Here is a 19,216-nt window from a genome sequence, read left to right as displayed (position 1 = left end):
CTCTGTGGCAGAAAAGATTCAAAGAACTGCAACTCCCATTCTCCTTTGCTAAAATACATACACTCAGTATTAGAAATAGCATGATATTTAGTTGCTATATGAATAGAACTTGGCTCCATGGCTTCTATGGAAATGTTCTAGCGATCTATTGAAACAAGTGAAAACAACTGACCAAGAAATGTCGCAAAAAACTAAACAATTTCAATGTTCAAACATGTTCACTTTCAAATTCTCACTCCATGCCCGTTTTAACTACACAAACACTCTCAAACGAGTATGTATCCTAATAAACCAGATTCAATACGCAATAAAGCTTTAAATAAGTATCAAACATGCATGTTTTTCTGCTTACCTCTTTCTTTGACAGGAGTGGCAGCCAGGAGTTTGCGAGCTTGCTTGGTCTGTCTCGTGCGCAGCTGAGGTGGCACTGGTACCATGCTGGTGGTGAGGTGCTGCCTAGCGACGTGCAACCACCAGCCAATGAGATCATTATGAAGAAAAATATGCAAAATAGCCTATGCCTTCAGTTTATATCATACTAGGAGCTTCAAGAACATATGCCAGCTCTTGGCAGTGGAACCGTTGTCTTTTCTCGAAGTTCTGACTGATGACAGCCGTGAAATGAAATGTAAAAATGCATTTTGGAAACATTTCCTGGCAAAGTGCTTTCATGATAGTAAGTAGCCTAGACCTAGCCTATGTGATAGCTGATGAAGTAGTAGACTTGGGAAAAGCTCTAATCCATTCAAATAGATGCCTACCTCAAAGGTTCATACACATTTCTTGATTTATACATTTAGTTCTCACGATGCATAATTCCATTTCATGGACATTCAACAATTTTATGGACATTCAACAATCATAGGCGACACATGCAACATCATGACAAATGAAACTACTGGCCGCCTCGTGTTAGATCAGTGACAAATATATTTTAATTTGGTCATATACTCTATTGAATGTATACAGGCACAAAAACAGGTTTTAAAAGCAGCTACGGTATTTTCAACATACATAATGAACAACATACATTACTAGCTATGTCTTCTCTATAGAACAGACAGTGTCCATTATGGGCACATGCTTCGTCTGTCTTTGCATGCCGGTCATCAAATGCAACCAGCTGTATTGTGTGCCAGTCTCACAGAGATGGGTGTTACCCAAGTTAATAACTAATAATGTACAATGAAGGGTGATTAAGGTTTATAAAGTGCAAACAAATTCCTTCGTGTCTATGATTAGTTAACTTACATCAGGTCTGCCACAGAGTAACTCCTATATAGGCCATGATAATACTCACAGTGTTCACTTACAGTAAGAGCAATAACCTAAGCTTATTTGATCTACAGTTCCCCCTAGTGGGCTGTTTTTTTATGTCCATGTTGAGAACCCAGTTCTGAGAACCCATTGTTGGCTCAGCGGATGTGGGCCATCTCCTCTAGGAAGGGGGTCTTCATGCAGCCAGTGCAGAGCTGGTCCATCCACAGGGGCGCCTCGTGCTGCAGAGGGGTGCGTCGGGGGTAGAAGGTGTAGGAGAGGTCGTAGTTCAGCAGACAGCTGATTGAGGCCATGTAGACGTCTGAGAAGCGACACAGGCGGCGGGAGAAGTAGGTGGGGTTGTGACAGGTGCGGAAGATACTGCCGAACTGGGGGTTGAATAGGTTCTTTGTTCTTAGTCTGTAATAAAAAGGGACAAGAGAGGAAGAGATAATAGAAATACAAGTGGGTCATTTTCAGGCTCTGCAGATATATCACTTGTCCAGAGTAAAAGGTACTCAATCAGTACCACTAAATCCATCTGACCAACCTGAGCTCCTCTCTCTCCTTCAGCCAATCCTGCAGAACCTCCCTAGACTGTGAATCCCGATGCATCTACAAAAGGACATGACAAGAGTCTGTATGGGAAAAACTTGACAATCATACTTACGATGTACAGATACAACTCCTTATTCAAATAATGAATTCAAAAGATACCTTGTATGTATGTTATATGGGGAGAAGGGAAAACATGCCAGTGTCTATTCCCCAGAGGAGTGTACCTGCATGCGTTCCAGCAGGCCTGTGAGGGCCTGAAGCCATGTGAGGCTCTGAGCATATTGTTCTGTGTTCACCACCTTGGTCTCCAGATCCAGCTCAGGCACTATGGCTCCTGTACGCCACCCATGACGCAGCATCAGATCCTTGAAGAGGGAGAATACCATGTAAAGGACAGTAAACATTTTCCAAGGTTTAATTAGTGAGTGAAAGAATATAATACAATAGAATCTTTTGTTCACCAAAGAGTAAGCTTGGGTTTCACCTCTCAGCAGGCAGCATGAACACACATTTAATAATTGTTATAATTGGGTTCATAGGAGTTCAATATGTGTGTTGTATATTGGTTCCTAGTTTATCATTATCATCATTGAAAAATATGGACTTTATGAGCCGGAAGCAATACCTGCTAAAGCCCAAGGATGGCAGTCACCAGAGAACAACTTCCACAAGTAATAATTCGTCCCCGCCATCAGACTCGCTCTCCAAATCGTCTAGTCGATTATGAGGTAAGCTACGAGTCAAGGAAGAGAACACCATACAGACCACCCCAACGAGGGACCACAAGTAGAGGTCGCTATGGGAGGAATTACTTTCTCTCACAACCAGACCAGCAGCAGTTAAACTCCTACAAAAGATGAGAGAAGCACCCACTCTTCTTCCAGAACGCTCGCAACGTGCCTGAAGCTAATTGAAGAGGAAAGTGACAAGTTGAGGTGTGAGATAATGGAATTATTAGGAAGAGCTAACCTCATCCGCTTGAGAATCCAGCAGTTCAATTCACCTCCCAGGCTGCGTCGCAACATTGAGGATGGAGCCTCATTCTCATCGCTTGCCAACTCACCAGCACCCCACAGCAGGCACACCCCGACTCGAGGTCATCAAGATCAACGTCAGCCTGAGCTGGCATAGCTGGTGACAACCAGAGAGGACACACTGAGGTCACAAAGGCAGCGTGATAAGATCGAACAGCTCATTGAAGAACTCAGGATCAGAGAGCTCCCCGACCCAAACCAGTCATCATCATTGTCATCATCAACTCAATCAAATCCTCACTGTCGTGAGCCATCGCCTACACCTGACCGTCGCCAGCCTACACCTGACCGCCGCCGTCGCCAGCCTACACCTGACCGCCGCCGTCGCCAGCCGACACCTGACCGCCGACACCTGACCGCCGCCGCCGACACCTGACCGCCATCGTCGCCAGCCGACACCTGACCGCCATCGTCGCCGGCCTACACCTGACCGCCGCCAGCCTACACCTGACCGCCGCCAGCCTACCCCTGACCGTCGCCAGCCGACACCTGACCACCGCCGTCGCCAGCCTACACCTGACCGCCGCCGTCGCCAGCCTACCCCTGACCGCCGCCGTCGCCAGCCGACACCTGACCGCCGTCGTCAGCCAACACCTGACAGCCATCTGCTGCTGCCGTCAGCATACACCTGAACCCCACTGTCAGCCACACCTGATAGCCATCGTCAGCCGCTGTCAGTCTACACCTGATCGCTGTCATCAGCCCTCACCTGATCGCCACGACTACTCACCTGATCGTAGTTGTCACGCACCTGTCCACTACCGCACACCTTCTCCGTCCAGCTGGGAGCGCACCTACCGGAACCAACTCCTAACATCCCCAACTTCGTCAAAGAAAACCCACGGGAGTTAGCCCTCGAGAATGAGTTTCATATACTTGTTGACCACCTGAATTTGGAAGAGGCGTTGCTAATTGCAGACTCCTACAGCAACAGCACGTACCCATACAGAACCACCTTGGATTCCCTCACAGAACTGAATTGGCCAGCCCCACCAGCTTGCCCTCCAGCGTATCGCAGGATTAATGGACAGTGATGACACCAAGGTATTCCAAAGACACCCATTCCAACCATACTTCACCTGGCAGAGTGGCTTGAGTACGAGGTGAGAGTGCAAGAAGATGGCACGCAGTTCAGCTGCGACCAAGGCAGGGACCACCCTGGCTCACGCAGAGATCAGCGTAAAGACAAGTCTTTCCCCAAGACCACCACCATCCTCCCCAGAGGTGAGCAGAGAAAGGACAAAGCCAAAGCCTGTACCAGTACCAGTCTCCGGGGGAAAGGTCATGGGAGAAGCACTGCCTGTTCAGTACTTCTTTGTGAGCTCTGGTTCACCCAGGATGGTGTGGAACCCCAAGGGCGCACTCTTGGACTACAATGGCAAGGTCTGTCTGACACTCTGGTCTACAAGCATGGTCACATGGAGAAAGCTGGGCCCACCATGCGCAACATATATTGGATCCTTGCCAGCCAGTACGATCCACTCAGCTTCATCATCCCATACACTAGAGGTCTTCACGAATACATCTGGACCCGAATACCTGAGACCTGATCCGGGACCCGAGCAGGTCCGGATCCAGAATTCAAAAAATTGTCACTGGTCTGGGTCAGATCTGATATGATTGTCACGGGTCTTGGGTATGTATAATTTTAACTGACTTGTCCAGAAGGGCCCGTACAGATCCGAACGCGACAGCTGCAGTAGAAAGAGGGAGAGAAAAAAAGGTTATCATTAATGCTGCTGCTCTTGCTTTTCTCGAGAGTGTAGCGTGGCGTGTGTAGCTTGTTGTTGTTGTTGGCCAATCATAAGTCATCAAAGCGGCAATAGGCTACAGTCATAGAGCCTCTGTGTGTGGCAAAAGTTAGGCGATATCTAGTCTAATCAATGGAAGATGAAATTAAAATGACGGAATTAAAAGTTAAAGGAGAAGGATAGGCTACAACGACCAAGAGCCAACAAGTAGGCTGCTACTTAATATTCTGTTGTTTTTATTTGTAACTGTAGGATGAGAAAGCGCATGCACTGCAGCCTCAATTAGCCTAACTAGCTAACGTTAGGTAGCTGAACTAGTTTCTCCCGGGTTTGATGCAGTCAAAACAGGTACTACATAATCATATTTGATGATAGATAACCTAGCTATGGCAGCTATTAGTCTACTATATTACGAGTCAGCTTGGTTGGCTACTGTCTCTTCCTCCGTCCTCCCTGCTCCCATTGTCACTCGCTCACAGTATTTCCGCATACCGGGTCTAGGTGGGAAAGCCCGAAGTCCATTTCGGAAGACCTCTACCATTCACCACACAGGCCAACGCCATGGTCCAGAGGCTCTGAGAGAAGAAAAGGGGTTGGGATGACCCAGATCTACCTGAAAATCTCCACGCATGGCTTACTTGCCTCAGGTCACACTGCCAAGATGGACCTCCTAGACAGCACAAGAAGTGTCCATGTCTTCAGTGATGTTTCAGAGCGTGCGTATGTTGCTGACGCATACCTCCGCACTGAAGATGCCAATGGGCGGGTCTAGGTGGCATTCCTTGCAGCAATATCAAGAGTGGCTCCAAAATGGCAAGACTCGAGCGCTGCGATGCACTCAGCGGTGCCCAGCTGGCAGTGGCCCTCAGAAGATAACTCACCCTGGAGATCCATGACATCACATACTGATCGGATTCTACAACAGTCCTAACCTGGCTCCAGTCAGACTCCAGCAGGTACAAAGTATTTGTGGGCACAAGACATGCACAAATAGAGGAGCTCACGGATCCCCAGGCCTGGCGTTACGTGGACACAGAGAGCAATCCAGCTGATGCTATCATACGCGGCAAGATACTGTCTCAGCTCTCAGAACATATACATTGGAATCAATGTCCTCCCTTCCTATGGCAGGCACAGCCATCTTGGCTAAGAAGACGTGACAAAGTACCTCCTGACGAAGAACAGGGGTTGTGGAAGCCTACTTTATATGGACTCCTGTCAGCGCACACTAAGTTATCTCTCCCTGATGTTTCCCAGTAAAGACACTTTTTAGGAGCTAGTGGAAGCCACAATGCAGTCACTACATGAGACGGACAGTAGTGCCAAAAGATCCTCAGCTGACAACTTCAAGCAAGCCTAACTCAAAGTTCTCTGACATGCCCAGTCAGAGTTTCCCAGAAGACCTCTCCCTACTAGAAGCAGGTAAAGCCAGTTCCTCCGAGCAGCCGTCTGGTGACTCTGGCCCCAGAGTACAACAACGTCACCGGAAAGATCCGTATTGGAGGTCGCTTTCGGAGATGTAATCCGGTCACAAGGCTACTAATTAAGAAATATGACAAGCAGCCGCGGTACCCAGGCCCAGAGAGGGTGTTTGTCCCTCTGAGGGGAGGGCAGCTATCTGTCACTTCCAGCATGGTGAGGCCAGACAGATATACCTAAGATGGCTGACCTGCCTCCAGCCCAACTGCAGTTCTACAAGCCGACTTTCTATACTACATGTGTGGAATGCTTTGGACCATATGTTATCAAGATTGGCCGAAGAAATTAAAAGAGACGGGTCATCTGTACAGGTGGATCTATTGTCGAACATAGATACAAATTCGTTCCTGATGCTTTTGAGATGCTTCATCACTCGCAGAGGAAAGCCCTTTTGAGATCTTGTCCAATTGAGGAACACATTTCAAGGGAGGAGAGCAGCCCGCCAAAAGTGGCACAGGGGTAAGGAAGACCTTGTTGTGGGGAGCATTGTGATGATCGTGGACAATCAGTCTTCTAGAGCGCTCTGGCAAATTGGAACTGTCAAGTCAGTTATCCCTGAAGCAGACGGGAAAGTGAGGACAGTGGAGATCCAAGTCAAAGACAGAACCTACGTCAGGCCTGTCGCTCGGCTTATCCAGCTGTCCACCCTTCCTCAAGAAGCTACTGACCTTTAGCTGGCCCCACATTTGGGGGCGGCTGAAAAAAACGGCCAGCTTTGTAGCACTCCCTTCTGGTTAGTTTAGTCAGGCAGTTTTCAGACCCTAACCACCTTTAGTTTTCTTTTTGACCAAGGTCACCCCAGTCATTCTTATATTAACCAATCAGCAGCCTCTATTGCCAAGACTTCAGGTTAATTAATTTAGGACCCCTAGCATGGCAGGGCATAAGCCAGATAACATTGCTTTCCATCCTGACAAGCACCACCTTTTTCACTCTGCTACCTTTTTCCTCTTGTGGACAATGTCCTTGCTATCTAACATTTTATTATGCATGCATCTAAAATGTAAGTGCCTTAAGATCTTTATGTCCGTTGGTTTTGAAGCTAAGTATTGCCTGTATTTTGACATTTATGTTGAGTTTGTTAGCTAGCTCGGCGCTCCCGCTAGCCTTAGTGCTAGCTTTAGCATTTACATTGAGAATGCATTAGTATGTTAGCATGCCTAGTAACATTAGCCATTTGTTAGTGTTTTTCATTTGTGGTGATAGCCACAAGCCTGTTTAGTAGACAAATAGGCATATTTTCCTGCTGCATGGCTAGAGTCTATGTTTTTATTATTTCCCTTACAGAACCACATCTGTCAGTTTCAAGAGTGGTCAGACCTGTGTGTGTATGTGTGTATGTGTGGATCCTTTCTGTCCATTAAAAACCCCTAAACTGGAAATACTGTCTCCTCATTGTTTTGGACGGGCATTGCTGTAGTGGTTACTACCAACCTGGAAACTGAGTTTTCTATCTATTTGAATGGTCCTTTGATTTTGTAACCAAATCATATTTTTCAATCATAGCAAGATAAAATAGTCACTCACAGCCAAGTCACTGTAGAGATGGTCTCCAAAGTATAGCACACTGGACCCTCTCCAGCCTGTCAGCCTCAGGAAGTCGTACAGGTTTCCCTGAAACACAAACTAAATGTCTCAGTATTCTGTTAAGGGGGAGATGAGGTCATGAGATTTGTAGTTTAATATTGAAGGTGTACACACTTGTTTGTAGATCTGTCCTTTGTCCAGACTGTTTATTTTGTCCCACTGGAGGTCACCATTTCCATCCAGGCGTCTAAATGGTCTGTAAAAGGGGCAACATTGGCGAGCAAATTGAATATGGTCCCAATAAACCCATGACAACCTGGTCAACAAGAACACTCCATACTCACTTGACACAGTCATTGAAGAAGTGTGGTTTGTCTGCCTGAACGATGACCACGTCAAAGAAGTCCCTCCAGTCCTTCCCAACCATGTACCTCATGCCTTTATCCCTACAATCAGAGACATCAGAGTGACTGGACCACAGGAGGCTGCTAAGGGGAGGACAGCTCATAATAATGGTTGGAACGGAGTGAATGGAATGGCATCAAACACATGGAAACTATGTGTTTGATATATTTGATGCCATTCCACTTATTCCACTTCAGCCATTACCACGAGCCCATGCTCCCCAATTAAGGTGCCACCAACCTCCTGTGGATTGGACCAATCTTACAGAGAAAGCAACAGAGGTGTGGCTCATTCCATTCACCAAAATATACTGTGCAGACTGACTGTGAGTGCTTCTGCCCACTCTTCCCATTCGTCAATAGTGTTCTGACTGAATGATACGTCAGTGTTTGTGCTTCCTCTGTCAATCATGTTGGGTAACCATGAAAACAAGTAATTGACATTAGGAGAATGACTCATCCTCTTCCACGATCCAGCGTAATTGTAATCAATTTACCAACCAATCAATACGTCATTCAAACCAACATGACCCTGGGTCTTCATCCTCAGATGGACACTCACACAAAGCTGAAGGGGCTGTTGGTGATGAGGAACAGTTTCTTCCCGTGGCTGACCAGGCGATGCAGAACAGCATAAGTCTCATCCCCTCCCAAAATGTACTTCTCTATGGATGTGAAATAAGGGGAAAAATAACGACATTAACAAAAACAACATGTAAAACTTTAACATTCTGCAGTCTTCTGAAAATAAGGTATTTGGCTGGACCACAAACAGAATCCAACATCGCTCACCCAGATCTTGCATGATCCATTTGTACATGTAGCCTTTGATGTGAACCATTCCAATGGCTTCCTGAGGATAAAAATAACATACATTATGCATTATGCAAATAACAAGTGCCAATGAATCTACTTAAATGCAGTTACAACATGTACCTACAGATAAGGATAAATTCAACATGCTCATAGTGCATATAGTCAGGTTCTGAATATCACACTCTCTACTCCAACCCAGTCTAACAGGCAGAAGAGCTTGGTTACGAAAAGGATGAGGGAGGATAAAGTCAGAGCTAGATCACTTCTGTTTCTTCTGGCAGACAAAGTGAATCTGAAAAGGACAAACTGTAATCTAAACCCTTTGACCCCAGTGTGGAATGAGAACAGCTATTGTTCATTAGTCCACATGTCTGAATCCCTGGCAACCTCTCTCTAGGAGGAGGACAGAGATCTGAACCTGGTGCTGAAAACCCCCACTGTGTCCAAACGGTCAAATTAACCTGGCAGAGGGTTTGGAAAACCAGCAAGAGGGAGGGAAAGAACATTACACAAGGTGATAAATGGCATGAGCGTGTGCTGAGACACTCACTGAAACGTCTTTGTAGAGGTGCTCGGGATCGTACTCGATGTCGTTGGAGATGAAGAAATCATTGGCCACAGCCAGGAGGGTCATCTCTGGGATGGAGAAGATGTCCATGAACTGCTTAACCTTGGGTCCCTATGGATGATAAATCAGTTGCTTATTGTATGCTTATAAAACATATACAGTATTACCATGACTCTAAATTGGGTGTGATTAGAGAAATGCGGTTTCAAAATGTACATGAAATACTTATTTATAAACATTATATTACCACCTAATGCTTCTAGCTCAAATGAGGCACCATGTTTAGAACCAGTTACCTTCCATGGAGGAAAAAAGTAAACCAGTGTCCACAGGGAGCAAGGCCTGTACACAGAGCTAATCCCTAATTTATAAAGACAGGGATCCCAGTGCCAGACCCAGAGGATTGTGGGTAGTGGGCGTATGTTTGTGATGGAAGATTAGAAGGCAGGGGAGGCATGGTGTGCTCCCTCCACAGTGCCGCATTCAATGTAGAAGAATGTAAAGAATGTGAACCTGTGTGAAAACATCAAAGCCCCTGGCCCTACAGACTGAACCTGATGAACAAACACTATGCCACAGTCAGACTGTCAGACCACATCTAGAGATGTATTAAGATTTGTCCAATAATAACCTGTAATTACAAACAAACTACAAAAGGGTTTTAACGTTAACATCCTGAAGCAGATTAGCTCTTTTACTTGATTAGTGAAATGTTGCTTGTCAGTTGCTAAAAGAGTAATGACAAAAGTCGAGCTTACAAATTACAATGCTTATATCAAATCAAATTTTATTAGTCACATGCGCCGAATACAGTAAATGCTTACTTATAAGCCCTTAACCAACAATGCAGTTTTAAGAAAATATAACAACAACAAAAAAGTAAGAGATAAGAATAACAAATAATTGAAGAGCAGCAGTAAATAACAATAGTGGGGCTATATCCAGGGGGTACCGGTACAGAGTCAATATTCGGGGGCACCGGTATCGAGGTAATTGAGGTAATATGTACATATAGGTAGAGTTATTAAAGTGACTAAGCACAGATAATAACAGAGAGTGACAGTAGCAAAGAAGGGGGGGATGCAAATAGTCTGGGTAGCCATTTGATTAGCTGTTCTATGACTAGGGTGGCTGGAGCCTTTGACAATTTTTAGGGCCTTCCTCTGACTCCGCCTGGTATAGAGGTCCTGGATGGCAGGAAGCTTGGCCCTGGTGATGTACTGGGCCGTACACACTACCCTCAGTAGTGCCTTGCAGTCGGAGGCCGAGCAGTTGCCATACCAGGCAGTGATGCAACCCGTCAGGATGCCCTCGATGGTGCAGCCGTAGAAACTTTTGAGGATCTGAGGACCCATGCCAAATCTTTTCAGTCACCTGAGGGGGAATAGGTTTTGTCGTGCCCTCTTCACGACTGTCTTGGTGTGCTTGGACCATGTTAGTTTGTTGTTGATGTGGACGCCAAGGAACTTGAAGCTCTCAACCTGCTCCACTACAACCCCGTCGATGAGAATGGGGGCGTGCTCGGTCTTTCTTTTCCTGTAGTCCACAATCATCTCCTTTGTCTTGATCACGTTGAGGGAGAGGTTGTTGTCCTTGCATCACACGATCAGGTCTCTGACCTCCTCCCTATAGTCTGTCTCATCAATGTCGGTGATCAGGCCTACCACTGTTGTGTCAACAGCAAACTTAATGAGGGTGTTGGAATCGTGCCTGGCCGTGCAGTCATGAGTGAACAGGGAGGACAGGAGGGGACTGAGCACGCACCCCTGAGGCGCCCCTGTGTTGAGGATCAGCGTGGCGGATATGTTGCTACCTACCATTACCACCTGGGGGTGGCCCGTCAGGAAGTCCAGGATCCAGTTGCAGAGGGAGGTGTTTAGTCCCAGGGTCCATAGCTTAGTGATGAGCTTTGAGGGCACTATGGTGTTGAACACTGAGCTGTAGTCAGTGAATAGCATTCTCACATAGGTGTTCCTTTTGTCCAGGTGGGAAAGGGCAGTGTGGAGTACAATAGAGATTGCATCATCTGTGGATCTGTTGGTGTGGTATGCAAATTGGAGTGGGTCTAGGGTTTCTGGGATAATGGTGTTGATGTGATACATGACCAGCCTTTCAAAGCATTTCATGGCTACAGACGTGAGTGCTCCTGGTCAGTAGTCATTTAGGCAGGGACTACGGTGGTCTGCTTGAAAAATGTTGATATTACTGGCAAATGTCAGTGAAGACACTTGCCAGTTGGTCAGCGCATGCTCGGAGTACACGTCCTGGTAATCCGTCTGGCCCAGCGGCATTGTGAATGTTGACCTGTTTAAAGGTCTTACTCACATCGGCTGCAGAGAGCGTGATCACAGTCGTCCGGAACAGCTGATGCTCTCATGCATGTTTCAGTGTTACTTGCCTCGAAGAGAGCATAGAAGTTATTTAGCTCATCTGGTAGGCTCGTGTCACTGGGCAGCTCTCGGCTGTGCTTCCCTTTGTAGTCTGTAATAGTTTGCAAGCCCTTCCACATCCGACGAGCGTCGGAGCCGGTGTAGTATGATTCGATCTTAGTCCTTTATTGATGCTTTGCCTGTTTGATGGTTCGTCGGAGGGCATAGCGGGATAGCGGGATTTCTTATAAGCTTCCGGGTTAGAGCCCGGAAATCAGGAGGATAGGGTTATGGTTAGATTTGCCAAATGGAGGGCGAGGGAGAGCTTTGTATGCGTCTAAAGGTAATGTCATTTTAAGTAGGACCTGTCCTCATAACTGTTGGTGGCAGATTAAAACAAAATACCTTGATCCTGTCAATGCACTCAGAGTGAATATTTTAACTGGCAACTTTGGAGGTAATGTATTCTTCAAGGACACAGTAACTGACCTTTCCATAGAAGCCGCTGACCTGGTGCAGGGGGACATGGTGCGTCCCCCCATAGAGCCTCAGGACCTCCTCATCTGGAACTGGGTTCAGCCCCCTATAGGGTCAACACAGTTTTAGTACACTGACTGACATTGCAGAGTGTTATTCACCAACCATAAACAGAACTCACCGATACACAGTCCCCAGCTGAATGTAATGGAAAGCATCTATCTTCATCAGGAGGCCCTGGGGGAAGACAAAACATATAGTACTGTAAACGCACTGTACCTTGAGATTGGATGTTTAAAAGAGGGGCAGAACTGCTTTATGGGGTTTACCTTTTGAATATCATAGTGAAGACCCCGTGCAGCAAAGTTGGGGATGTAGTCATATTTGCGGATACCTTCAGGGTACTGTCAAACAACAGCAGAAGATGCTCAGATTAGAAGGGCACACAAATGTACTCTTACATGGAATTATCAGGAGAACTGAATATACAATATGTGCTAGTCTATTGGCGGGTTAGTTAGAGAACACACACCTTGAAGTGCTCGATGAGGAGGTCTCGGGCAGTGTTGTAGATCATAGTGTTGAGGGCATCGGAGTAGAGGGCCAGGGTGTAGTCATAGTCAAACCCATAGATGTCTACCTCCGCTAGGCTGACCTCGTTGTTGGCGTAGATAGTGGAGGAGTTGAGCAGGTTACACACACTTGGTGGGATCAGGTCTGGAAAGAGACAGCACAGAGACATACATTGTAATAGAGAGACAACATAATAGACTGATACTATGTTTATGGCATCAGAGATGACATAACTACAGCTTTATACCATTTGGGACTTCAATGTTAAGTACTAATGTTTTTTTAGATGATGCCAATTGTACAGCAGGAGTACACTGTACCTGAAGCAAAGTACTGAGCTTAGTGAGGCAAGCAACAACAGGATTACAGGGAAATCATAGGGGGTAAGAAATGTGAAACACTGAACAGGATTTAGAGGCAAATTAACTTTTGCACACACACACAAACAAACAGCCAAATGTGTTTGTAATCTAAATCACTGGACCTAAAAAATTTAGCAAAATCCCTGATTTTCATGTGAATATTCTAAAATCAGCATAAAAACAATGTGCGTATTTTCCCACCAGAGATGTTTCCATCAAAATGACATGTTGCAAATAAAAGGCTGTGTGTGATGACCTAGGCCTAGCGCACATGCAAATACCTTTTGAGGGAAAATTCCCATGGAACGAATAAAAAATTACAAGTTAAATGGGTTTCCATCGAATTTTCAACTCTACTGATGGTTTTCTCACAATGTTTTATAGCGAGTGTGCCCAGTCTGGTATTGGCACGTGCGCTCTAACCAACAGCGCTATCTGCGCTTTGTTGGCTACAGCGCACAGATAGCCTACATGATCAGATTATTATTATGGACAAAAGAGCGAGATTATTTTTATTTGTCAAACTGCAGCTGTAACGGATGTGAAATGGCTAGCTAGTTAGCGGGTACGCGCTAGTAGCGTTTTTATCAGTTACGTCACTTGCTCTGAAACCTATTAGTAGTGTTGCCCCTTGCTCTGCAAGGGCCGTGGCTTTTGTGGAGCGATGGGTAACGACGCTTCGTGGGTGACTGTTGTTGATGTGTGCAGAGGGTCCCTGGTTCGCGCCCGTGTCGGGGCGAGGGGACGTACTAAAGTTATACTGTTACACAGCCAAGCATCGATTATCATGTCACCAGAATAAGACCCTCGATATTTATTGGAAAGGAGCGTCAAGCTCATCACTACGACTCATCAGCAAAGTATGTGGTTTATTAGGCTAGAGATGAAATCAATTATGATAAACTTCACTGGGAGGACCGCACAACATGTCATAGTGTGACTCCAAGTTGATTTCGATATGATGGTTATTATATCAATATTTGCACAAACGCGTTTCCACCAACATTTCTCGCATAATTAATTTAACCGACACAAAAAAAACACCTTGTCTAGCGTACTTTGTTTTGTCGACATTTGGAAAGTTTATCGAAAAATGTTGTTTCAATCAGGCGTGTCATTAAATGTTTTATCCGACATGTACTTTACTCGCAAAAAAATATTTTATGGAAACATGGTCAGTGTCTATTTGTGTATTGCTCTGCGTGTTTACAACCCGGTTCTTCCAGAGCAATCATAACAGCCACACAGCAAACACACAGACTCAGATTAAAAAGAGGATCACCCAACGGTTTCCCAATCTATCACTAAATCCCTGGAATATGACGACGCTACCATGTTTCATTTTTAGCTGTCTATGACAGATAAGTGGGCCAAGGCCTTTTGGATGAGACAAGTGACAGCAGCTGGCCGTCAACGTGATAGATTGACCATATCTAGCTTGTAACCTCATTCTCAGATTTGTGTCTCTCCTCTAACTCTACCTACATTACCAAGGTTGATCCTTCTTATGTCTTTATAGTGGAGGTTATGGCTATGTGTTTGTGCGCTGACATAATGATGACAATCTAAAGAAGGAGTAGATAATGAATCAGAATATGCAACCATATGGCTAGTGAGTAAATGAGAAAGAGTGCGTCAGAGACCATGCCCTGTTCTGTAGGGGTTTGGGATTGGTTCTGAGATCGTTTTTTGAATATAGCCTGTAGAATTATAGAGTATGTTGGTTACAACAATTTGTCTGACTTTCATTTTTTCAGAACAAGACCAATGACAGGATTGCCATCCAGCTGTCATGCTTGACCCACTTTCAAACCTAGGGAAGGGATGAACTGTTACAGCACTGGTCTAGAAGAGGATGAACTCATGTAATCCCTGTGCATACAGTAATGTCTTCAACCAGGACATGACAAGACTCACATCAGTAGCAGATGGGGAGTAATACTGAATCCCTCCCCATCAGCACCCATCACTATAAGTGTACGCACATCACACATGATGGGAATCCTTTGAAGTTTACCCTGCCGACATTGAGCGTATTTGTATTTTGTATTTATTAAGGATCCCCATTGGCTCCTGCCAAGGCAGCAGCTACTCTTCCTGGGGTCCAGCAACATTAAGGCAGTTATATACAATTTAAAATATAACACTTTTCACAACACATTAAGTGTGTTCCCTCAGGCCACTACTCTATTACCACATATCTACAATACAACATCCATGTGTACGTGTGTGTAGAGTGTGTGTCTTATCATGTGTATGTGTGCCTGTACCTGTGTGTCTCTTCACAGACCCCGCTGTTCCATAAGGTGTATTTTTATCTGTTTTTTAAATCTCATTCTACTGCTCGCATCAGTTACCTCATGTGGAATAGAGTTCCATGTAGTCATGGCTCTATGTAGTACTGTGCGCCTCCCATAGCCTGTTCTGGACTTGTAGATTGGGAAGAGACCTCTGGTGGCATGTCTTGTGGGGTATGCATGGGTGTCTGAGCTGTGTGCTAGTAGTTTAAACAGACACCTCGGTGCATTCAGCATGTCAACACTTCTTACAAAAACAAGTAGTGATAAAGTCAATCTCTCCTCTACTTTGAGCCATGAGAGATCTACATGCATATTATTAATGTTAGCTCTCTGTGTACACCCAAGGGCCAGCCGCGCTGCCCTGTTCTGAGCCGATTGTAATTTTCCGAGGTCTCTCTTTGTGGCAACTGACCACACAACTGACAAAACTAGGGCCTTGTTGATAGTGTTGTTAAAAAGGCAGAGCAAAATTTTATTATGGGCAGACTTCTCCCCATTTTAGCTACTGTTGTATCAGCATGTTTTGACCATGACAGTTTACAATCCAGGGTTACTCCATGCAGTGTAGTCATGTCAACTTTCTCAATTTCCACATTATTTATTAAAGATTTAGTTGAGGTTTATGGTTTAGTGAATGATTTGTCCCAAATACAATGCTTTTATATCTTTTTTATATTTAGGACTAACTTATTCCTTGCCACCCATTCTGAAACTAACTGCAGCTCTTTGTTAAGTGTTGCAGTAATTTCACTCGCCGTAGTAGCTGACGTGTATAGTGTTGAGTCACCCGCATACATAGACACACTGGCATGTCATTAGTAAAGATTGAGAAAAGTAAGGGGCCTAGAAAGATGCCCTGGGTAATTCCTGATTTAACCTGGATTATGTTGGAGAGGCTTCCATTAAAGAACACCCTCTGTGTTCTGTTAGACAGGTAACTCTTTATCCACAATATAGCAGGGGTGTAAAGCCCTAACACATACGTTTTTCCATCAGCAGACTATGATCAATAATGTATGTCAAAAGCCGCACTGAAGTCTAACAAAACAGCTCCCACAATCTTTTTATCATCCATTTCTCTCAGCCAATCATCAGTCATTTGTGTAAGCACTGTGCTTGTTGAATGTCCTTCCCAAAAGCAATGCTGAAAGTTTGTTGTCAATTTGTTTACAGTAAAATAGCATTTTAACTGGTCAAACACAATTTTCTTCCAAAAGTTTACTAAGGGTTGGTAACAGGCTGATTGGTCAGCTATTTGGTGCCAGTAAAGGGGGCTTTACTATTCTTGGGTAGCTGAATTACTTTGGCTTCCCTCCAGGCCTGAGGGCACACACTTTCTTGTAGGCTTAAATTGATGATATGACAAACAGGAGTGGCCATATTGTCCGTTATCCTCAGTAATTTTCCATCCAAGTTGTCAGACCCCGGTGGCTTGTCATTGTTGATAGACTATTTTTTCACCTCCTCCACACTCACTTTACAGAATTCAAAAGTACAATGCTTCTCTTTCATAATTTCATCAGTTATACTTGGATGTGTAGTGTCAGCGTTTGTTGCTGGCATGTCATGCATACATTTGCTAATCTCGTCAAATTATTAAAGTAATTGGCAATATAAATGGGTTTTGTAATGAATGATCCATCTGATTCAATGAATGATGGAGCAGAGTTTGACTTTTTGCCCAAAATTTAATTTAAGGTGCTCCAAAGCTTTTTGCTATCATTCTTTATATAATTTATTTGTTTCATAGTATCATTTTGTTTCGTAATGAATGAGCCATCTGATTCAATGAATGATGGAGCAGAGTTTGACTTTTTGCCCAAAAAATAATTTAAGGTGCTCCAAAGCTATTTGCTATCATTCTTTATATAATTTCTTTGTTTCATAGTATCATTTCTTATTGTTATTCAGTTTAGTCACATGATTTCTCAATTTGCAGTACGTTTGGGGGGAGGAAATATGACAAAGGACAACTGTGAGGTCAGTCTACTACTTACCGTGCACAAGCCGTTTCATCTCATTATAACGTGCCCATAAATACGTCCTATGATCTGCTTTTGGGGCGGTGGAGGAGTAAGATCGTCCAGACACTGTCAACGGCTCCTCGGGAACCTTCTTGCCCCCAACCTGATGTCTTTGAGCGGCAGGTGTAGAGGAGCAAGCGGCAGGTAAAGGCATCGCCGCCGACCTGCAATTTGATTCACAGCTTTGATCTTTACATTTATTCTCTCCACTTTTCAATTCCCTGCTTGTTGAAAAGTTTATAATTTTCGAAGATCTTGAAAGAGGTGGTGTCCTGCTACCGTTTTGCCATAATGCACGGCCCAGTGTAGTACCCACTTTTTTGCAGGCCATTCTTAGAAAAAACGGCGAAACCAATGCGTAAAAATATACCGGTATAGTTTACAATTGCTTTAACGGAACTTGACCAATGAACTTGGTACCTGCTTACAGAAAATAAATAACATGCAGATATGAAAGGCCTGACTTCTCACTCTCCAAGTACCCCTGACTGCAGTGTGCAGTTCGGGCAGGGCTCAATGTAGGCGGAGTCAAACGGCGGGGCCGGACTCGATGTGGGCGGAGTCAAACGTTTGACCCCGCTTACCTTTTTTTTTGTCCATCTGAGGTTTGACAGTCAGACACTGAATACGAACACACACGTTTGTGCAAGGCACACGTTGAATACAAACGTATTTCATTTTTGAAGATCGTAAGAAATATTATATAAAGTGGTACCAGCACATGTGTTGTAAAACTTTTTGCTTCATGCTATATTTGAGACAAGTTACTGATATTGTTGCAGTGAACAACATACTTGTTATGTATGTCATGTACTGTTAAAATTGTGTTGATCAATTTTATAACTTTGTAATTATACTATTTAATTGAGCATATATATACAGTTACTACATATCCTGATTTTTATTGCTATTTACTTTCCTCATGAGAATGGAGACAGACTATACCATATAGACATACTGACAAGCTGAATGTGCTCTGTACAATAAGATATACCAGCTCCAGTAAAGAGATCAGAGACTCGGGTGACTTCTACGTCATCTTTACTAAACAACACAATTAACACAGCAGACAAAAACAAGGTTTGACCACTCCTCAAAAATGACTTCACTCCTGCTCCTCTAAAAGACAGTCATGTTCTTGCTGTCAACTGCCTCCACATAGAACATCTCATAATCTCTCTGGAACTGGAACGTGAATGGTTCCTTGAGGAGAATATTTTCCTCTTCATCCAGGCCATCATACAACCGTAGTTCTTTAAGGGTTGTAATGTGGTCTTCCCCGTCCATCCCAATTACACTAGGGAGGGAAACAGTGCCTTTAAATGTTTGGCATTCGCACCACCTTGCTGCCTCTAGGGTGTCCCTTAGAAGAACATCTGCTTCCTTGAAGAAAAAGGAAGAATAAATATTAAGACTTGTGTCTTATTGGGTGATCTAGACAAATTACACCCCACTTTCACAATACCACCATGCAAACAAAATCCCCTATTACTAAAGGGGGTTTTCAGTGATATCTATAACTACTCAACAAGTCATCACAACTATTATATCTTGCCATGCATCAAGCCTTCAGCATTACACACAGTAGACTACATACCCAGTTCACAGCTCCCAGTTCTCTGTGCATTTTGTTTCCAGTATCGTCTAGAAAGAAAACAGATTGTGGTCATTAAGTAATGTAAGGGAACCTCTAGGGATGTGTGTACCTGAATGCACC

At 44.5% G+C, this 19,216-nt stretch overlaps 1 protein-coding gene across 1 annotated transcript; it reads right to left on the bottom strand.

Moving 5' to 3' along the window:
• Positions 1-937: 937 nt before the first annotated feature.
• LOC120060693 (5'-nucleotidase domain-containing protein 2-like) lies at positions 938-17,978 on the bottom strand. Its single transcript, XM_039010093.1, has 14 exons — positions 17,473-17,978; positions 12,773-12,957; positions 12,570-12,644; positions 12,422-12,477; positions 12,253-12,346; positions 9,377-9,505; positions 8,803-8,863; positions 8,573-8,675; positions 7,951-8,052; positions 7,781-7,862; positions 7,607-7,693; positions 2,040-2,180; positions 1,808-1,872; positions 938-1,677 (listed from the first exon to the last, which is right to left on the bottom strand). Exons 1-14 carry the CDS (start codon positions 17,828-17,830, stop codon positions 1,416-1,418), a joined length of 1,800 nt encoding a protein of 599 aa, XP_038866021.1. The 5' UTR covers positions 17,831-17,978; the 3' UTR covers positions 938-1,415.
• Positions 17,979-19,216: the final 1,238 nt, after the last annotated feature.

The sequence above is a fragment of the Salvelinus namaycush genome, chromosome 16, assembly GCF_016432855.1.
Source record: "Salvelinus namaycush isolate Seneca chromosome 16, SaNama_1.0, whole genome shotgun sequence".
Taxonomy (NCBI): domain Eukaryota; kingdom Metazoa; phylum Chordata; class Actinopteri; order Salmoniformes; family Salmonidae; genus Salvelinus; species Salvelinus namaycush.
This window is presented reverse-complemented; position numbering and strand designations above follow the sequence as displayed.